Below are 7,459 nucleotides of genomic sequence, written 5' to 3'. Positions count from 1 at the left end.
ACAGAGGGACAGGGGGGCTCAGCTGTGGCTCCCACGGCTGCTCGCCCCCGGGGCTGAGCTCAGCAAGGCCAGCTGCGCCTCACACCAGCCAGCCTACTGGCTGCTGAACCCCAACTGCCTTCCTCCCTCAGGCATCCCAGGGAGCGGGCGGGGCAGTGCATCCCCAACCAGACGAACAGCCCCGTGGGAGCGGAGGCTTCACTTACGTGCCGTGTAACAGTGGATCAAAGGGGGGGTGCTGGGCGCCATACACGTGCTGGATGCTAGTCAGGAAGAAAGGGAAAACAAATTAGCTCCTTTCAGCTTTCCCCAGGGCCCACACTGACCACCCTCCCAGAAGCCCCCGCGCCTGGGGAAAAGTCTCCACCAGCTGCCACAGGTCACCCTCCAGCCACTCCGGGGTCCTCAGGGCCCCCTCAGAAGGGATGGAAGGCACCACGGAGGCTCACACCTCACAAACAAGAGGCACTCAGCCTTCTCTGCCACCAGCCTGAGCACAGGGACCGCTGCCCTACAGCGCCACCCCAGGCCTCAGGCACCGACCAGTGACAGGGCTGCTGGGAGCTGACCACGTCTCCGCACCAGTGACGTCCCCGGCAGCCTCTCTCTAGGACCACATGTCACAGGCGGGGCTGAAAACGGACCGTGAAATGCCAGACAGCAAACTCTCACCTGGCACCATTCTGTCTTAAAGACGGAGGGCAGAATTACAAAAAGGAGATAACGATGATGTTTTAAGCACTTAATGCTTTTATCATAAAAGTCTGATGCTCGTTAGAGTAAATTTGGAAAATAGATGGCAACAAAACAAGCCGAGTGGCAGACACCACACTGGTCAGCTGGGCGACCCGCCCGCACCCCCTCCTCTGGGGACTCCCAGCCGGGGGTGGCCGTGGGGCGGCACAGGCCATCGGCAACGATGGCAGGCCCTTCCCTGCCTAACGGGGACGGCGCAGCTGGCTTCCCCTGCTTCCTGCCTGGAGCACAGACACGAGGCCCACGGGTTCTCAGCTGCCTTGCCACCCTGAGGACACGCAGGAGGAGGAAGGCCTCCCACGATGGACGGCGGGGCAGGAAGGGGAGAATGAGCGTGGGCCCACTGCCAGGCCAGCCGAAAACCGCCTCGCTCAGACTTCCACGTCCACGAAACGGACCACCCGTGCGTGGAAGGCACCGGCACGGGCTGCTCCCAGCCGCCCGCGGACGCTCTGATGCGCCGCCTCGCGGGGGCCCGGGTGAGGGGTAAGGTCAAGTACAGACACGGCCATGTCTGGCATGCAGACTGCTTGGATCTGTCTAACAGAATGAAATCCTGCCTTTCTCACCTAGCGACATAGCGTGACTACTTCGCCATACCGTCGCCCCTCTCCAGTTCACTGAAGTGCACTTACTGACTTTTTATGGGCTGTTGAGACATGCGAAATACACGTGCGGCGTGTGTAAATGCAAAATCTCAGTGACAAGGCCGTGCAGGAGTTCCCTGTGCGTTTCTCTGCGACTCCTCGTAAATCGAGCGTTACTTGTGAACTGTGTAAGTTTGTAAAAATCATAACGCCAGACTGAGCACCGGTGAACGCACCCCTGCCTGTGCCGTCTCCCCAGAGCCTCGCCCTCACCGCACCCTGTCCTGCCACGTGGCTGCACCGCGACTCACGTAACCAGCGCTGACTGTGAGACACTCGACCTGCTTCACACTGCCTGTGATTATAAAAACAGCAAGAGACATCTCTGGGGACAAACACTTGCCCACAACTGTGAGAGCTTCAGGAGGATAAATTCCCAGAAATGGAACGCCTGACAAAGAATGCATCATGCCGGCTGCTGGCACACAGCGCCACAGGCAGCACGGCCACGGCCCCAGCGGCGAGGGGGACAGACCGCAGATGGCCACCAATCTGATGGGAGAAGAGCCGTGTCAGAGCAGTCTCGGCGCTGGCTGCGTGTCCTCGATCACTGGTGAGGTGTGAAAGTTTTTAAACGCTTTTGTTCATTTGTGCTACTTATTTTGTAAAATCCGTAAAGAGAGGACCCCTCTGTCCTTCAGGCGGTGTGGTCTGCAGAATCGCAGCCCCTCAAAGACATCGTGGCCCAATCCCAGACCTGTGTCACCCGATATGGCACCCACGGAAAGCCCAGCTCCAAATGTCCTCACCGCTCAATTCTACCACACACGTAAAGGAGAGTTAGCGCTAATTCTTCAGAAATTCTTCCAAAAACTAGAAACGGAGGGAACACTTCCCAAGTCACTCTCTGTGGTCACTATTACCCTGACACCAAAACCAGACACACACAGCATAAGAAAACTACACACCAGTACATACAAAAATCCTCAGCAAAATACTGGCACAGCAAACCCAACATGAAAAAAAAATCACACGTCACGACAAAGTGAGATTTATCCAAGAATATGAGACTAGCGTAACAACGAAAAATCAATTATGTAATAAACCATATTAATAGGAAAAAAAAGACACGATCATCTCAGTAGTCGCAGAAAAAGCATTTGAAAAATTCAACACGTTTGAAAAATTTGAAAAAGCATTTGAAAAATTCAACGCCCACTCCTTCACGATGAAAAGGCTCCCCAAACCAGGAACAGAAGAAAGAGCCCTTTCAACAACGTGCTGGGAGGGCCAGAGATCCACAGGCAGAACAGAGCGGCACGCCAGCCTCTCGACACACACGGGTTAACTTGAAATCAAAGGCCTGAACAGAAGAGCTAGGATTATAAAACCCTTAGCAGGAAACACAGGAGTAAACCTCTAAGAACTCAGATCAGGCAATGGTTTCTTAGAATGACCCCAAAAGCAACAATAACAACAAAAAGATAACTTGGACATGGTCAAAATTAAGACCTTTTTGCACGTCAAAGGACACCACCAAGAAAGTAGAAAGACAACCCACAGAATAGGAGGCTTTTTTTTCAAATCCCATTTCTGATAGAATACACCTAAAATATATAGAGAACTCTGAAAACTCAATAAAAAAAGAGAACCTAACTTAAAATGAACAAAGGATTTGAAGAGCTATTTCTCCGAAGAAGACATTACGAGCATCACGGCCAAGCAGCACCTGAAAAGATGCTCGGCATCCAGTCCCTAAGGAGATGAGACGCACACAGAGACCCCGCTCCACACACACGCGGTGGCTAACACAAAACAGGCGGTAACAAGGGCTGGCGAGCATACGGGGAGACCAGGGCTCTTACGCACCGCGGGTGGGGATGACAAACGGGTGGAGCCGCCTCAGGAAACGGCCCCCCAATCCTCGCACAGGCGAAGAGTTAACCATGTGGCCCAGCAACTCCACTCCCAAGGGAAATGAAAACGTACGTCCACACAAAAACCGTACAGGAATGTTCACAGCAGCATCACTCGTAAGAGCCGAAAGTAGAAACAACCAACGTCCATCACCAGAGGGATAAACAGAACGCGGTACATCCGTGCGATGGAACATCACTCGGCCGTAAAAGGAAGGACTGACACCTGCCACAAAGCTGCGGAGCCTTTAAAACATTCAGCTGTGTGCAAGGAGCCGGTCCCAGAAAACACCTACTAGGATTTCATTTTACAAAATGTTGGAACGGACAAATCTATAGAGACAGAAAGATCAGTGGTCGCCTGAGGTAGGGGTGGGAGGCTGGGGGTGACAGCTGAAGAGTACAGGGTTCCTTTTCGAGGTGACACGCGTTCTAAAACTGACTGTGACGATGGGTACACAACTCTTTGAATACAATAACATACCACTGAATTTTACACACCAGGCGAGTGAACGGTGTTGCATGTGAATTTAAATGGGTGGGTTACATCGCATGTGAATCTCGATAAACATGTAATTTTTTTAAAAGGCACCATAGATTCCAAGTGGTTCTCCTGGGTGCTTTCTTGGAACTCAGCCACCACACCTTGAGGAGGCCCAGCCTGGCCGCATGGAGCGCCCGTGAGTAAGCATCAGAGCTCCCAGCGCGAGCGCGGGCCCCAGCCGGGGGCCTGCACCAACGGCCAGGCACGTGCTTGAACGCGCCTTCCGATTTCGGTCCCGGCCTGGCGGAGCGTCAGCCAAGTAACCGCTCTGGGCTTTAGCCTCCTCACCCCAGAAATGGGGATGGGAATGCGTACGGCATGAGACAACCGACCGCATGTGACAGTAGTCCGGATGCCACACAGCGACGGGCAAACAGTGCTCCTCGCCACGCTCGACCTCCTGGAACACCGCCAGTCCTCCGTGGCGCCTCGACGCACCTGTGTGGCTCGCGGCCAGGCGCCAGTCTGCTGTGCTGCCTGCGACATCTGCGTGTCATTCTCACAAGGTCCTCCAGCATGAGCACACACTGCAGGCCCTTCCCCCCCTGGGACAGCAGCACACTCATTAATTCTTCATGGGCGCACTGCTTATGTTTACTGAGCAGAAAGTGTGCCGACAAAGTTCAAGCTCAGACTAAAAGGAACCTCATTTTATCTTATTAAAATTGCATTTTTATTTGGTCTTGCATAGCTAAAAAGAAAACAGGCTTCAACTGAAGCCATTTAAAGAAAAATAAGTGGCAGCCAAAGCACCTACCTCGTTTCAGATAAGGAAATCTTTCTTTTAAAAATATATGAACCCATAAACTTTTTAATAAATTATAGTACTTTAAATCACTACAATACTTCATTGTTTTAAAGAGAACTCTAACGATTCCTTATGAAAAGCAGATACACATGACACAATTCTACGCTGTGTACACGCCCTAAGTACGCACCCTTGCACAAGTACGCAAGGAGATGGGTTCGGCAGTGTTTGTAAGTTAAAAAAAATGTCTTTAAGAAAAATATGGATGTCCATCATCAACTGAATAATGAGAAAACTGGGACATACACACATGATGGAACATCAACCACAAAAACATGAACTGCAGCTACAAGAATGAGCACAGGCAAATTTCATAACACTGAAGACCAAATCAGCTGAACATACAGAGTATGTCATCATTTTGAAAAAGTTTTTAAAAAGGGAAAATGATCCTATACATCATTCCTGGACACATACGTGAGCAATCAAAATTCTACTGCACGCCTGGCAGCGAGAACGGGCATCCGGAACAGTGGCTACCTGGGGGGAGGGTGGGTGGCACGGGGCTGGGTCCAGGGGGAGAACAGGACACTGTGTGTGTGCCAGTTCATCTCGCCTGCTGGACGGCGGGCACATGTGCTCTGTGTTCGTTACATTAATCGCTACAGTCGGGTGCCACACAGCCACGTTTTGGTCAACCACAGATGGCACATACGATGGGTCCCCTATGATTACCATGGAGCTAAAACATTCCTATGTCCTAGTGAGGTCATAGCGTCATAATGTCATGGCACGACGCGTCACTCACGTGTTTGTGGCGATGCTGTCATAAACAAACCCACGACACTGCCGGTCATTCAAAGGCTCAGCACGGACAGTTACGGGCAGTCCATAACCCCTGATACCGACAATAACCGACATGGGACTCGTGTATATACTTGCTGTAGTCGGCTTCTGTGCCTTCAGAGGGTGCTCTTTCGACTGAGGAAGAGAACGTCTGCCGTAGCACAGTGCGTGGTGTCCCCGCGGGCCACGCACGGCCTCGGCCCTCTCGTGCCTGTGCGTCTCTGGATGGCATCGTCCCCGCCTGTGCTTCGTTTACTCTCGTGTTGTTCTGTGCGGCCACATGCTCTACAGGCTGGCAGCCCAGGAGCAGCAGCTGCGCCCCACAGCTCAGGTGTGCAGTGGGCTGTGCCACCCAGGTGTGAGTGCGCTGCGTGATGCTGGCAGTGACGGTCGCCGAGGACGCCTCTCTCAGAAGGATCCCCGTCGTTAAGCATGCGTGACGGGATGCCTGTGGGAAAGCCTACGCTGGGCTCTAGCTTTGTAAGCAGACTGCTCTGCTCTGTGAGGTGAGGGTTCGTGGACTAGATGCGGACATGGGCCAGAGAGGGGGCTCGTTCACCCCGGAGGGGTCAGGACACATCTCGCTGGCGCTAAGTCCCCCCGCCCCCACCCTCGTTCTTTTTACATTGTACACAGAACGCTTTCAAAGAGAAAGCTCGACCTCCTTAGCCATCAGAGAAATGCAAATAAAAACCACAACGAGATGCCATTTCGTAGCCGGGAGGATGGCGAGAACTGCGGATAGGACGAGCGTGGACCAGAAGGCGGAGAGACTGAAACCCTCACGCACCGCTGGCGAGAATGAAAGATCGAACAGCCGCTCTGGAAAGTCTGCCAGGTCCCCAAAGGGTCAAACAGGTGCCACGCGACCCAGCAATCCTGGGTATGCACCCGAGAGAAATGAAAACGTGCGTCCACACAGATCCTGTACAGTGTTATCAATAACAGCAAAAATGTGAAAACAGTCCAAACGTCCATCAACTGATGGATGGATCAATGCCACGTGACCCCTGCACACAATGGAACATTATCAGGTCATAAAAAGGAATGACGTAGTGACATATGCTCCAACATGGATGAACCCTGAAAACACCCTGCCAACGTACAAGAAACCAGTCGCCAAGGACCGAATGTTCTGTAATTCCATTCAAGTGAAACATCCAGATAAGACAAATCTATAGAAACGCAAAGTAGATTAGTGGTTGCCAGGGGCTGGGGAGGAGGGAACAGGGAGCCACTGGCTTCTCTCTGTGGCGAAAATGTTCTGAAACTGACTGTGACGGTCACGCAGCTGTGAACACACTAAGATACTGGAACGTGCACGCCGAGTGACACACACGGTATGTGAATGGTCTCCACACAAAGATGTTACCTGGGGACCAGAAAGGTGCCCTCGCTGAGTCAGCGCCCAAGGAAGCGAGTGTGCCCTGGGTGGGCTCAATAAACAAGGCACCACGCGTCCGGCCGGCCGACGCCACTCAGTGAACCCTGAGCGGGTCCGAGCCCACTTTGCCGCATAACCGGAGTCGGTGGTGCGGCCGTCACCGCGTTTCAGTGCGCTTCAGACCCTGCGTCACGCCCCACACCGGGACGACGAGACTTGAGGAGGACCAGTCCGTCACCACCGAGCATCGGCCGGGACTTCTCCGGGGCCTCGTGTCTGCGTCCTGACGACCACACTGCCGTGCGGCCAGGAAAGGTTCTCAGGGGGAAGAGCGAGTGAGGGCAAAGAGGCGCCTGGCCCCAGCCCTGCCCCGTAAGAGGCCCACGCCTGGGTGGCAGGGCTGGGCAGGGCGGGACCGTGAGGGGTGGGCAGAGACGCCCCAAGATGGTGCCCTGAAGGGGACCCCAACCAGGAGGCCCTCCCTCACGACGCCCCCTCCACTGAAACACCGCCGCTGATGATGGGGAGGAGGACTGGGAACGGGGTGACGCTAAGGCTTAATGCATCTGGGGAGGGTTGTCCCGGGGGGGGACCGCAGGTGGGGACAGCCTGGAGAGACGCTGGTCAGACGGGGGAATGAAAGCGACTGGCCCCTGAGGGCCAGACCCCCTCTTCAGG

At 53.9% G+C, this 7,459-nt stretch overlaps 1 protein-coding gene across 1 annotated transcript in view; it reads right to left on the bottom strand.

Moving 5' to 3' along the window:
* Positions 1–7,459, bottom strand: part of TBC1D22A (TBC1 domain family member 22A) — a 236,104-nt gene that overhangs the window by 217,945 nt on the left and 10,700 nt on the right. The window contains exon 2 of the mRNA XM_011380727.2: positions 207–263. Coding sequence (XP_011379029.1) covers positions 207–263 — 57 coding nt within the window. The remainder of the gene's footprint in view (positions 1–206; positions 264–7,459) is intronic.

The sequence above is a fragment of the Pteropus vampyrus genome, unplaced genomic scaffold, assembly GCF_000151845.1.
Source record: "Pteropus vampyrus isolate Shadow unplaced genomic scaffold, Pvam_2.0 Scaffold401, whole genome shotgun sequence".
NCBI classification, from domain to species: domain Eukaryota; kingdom Metazoa; phylum Chordata; class Mammalia; order Chiroptera; family Pteropodidae; genus Pteropus; species Pteropus vampyrus.
Note: the sequence above shows the minus strand (reverse complement) of the source record. Positions and strands in the feature narration are given on the sequence as shown.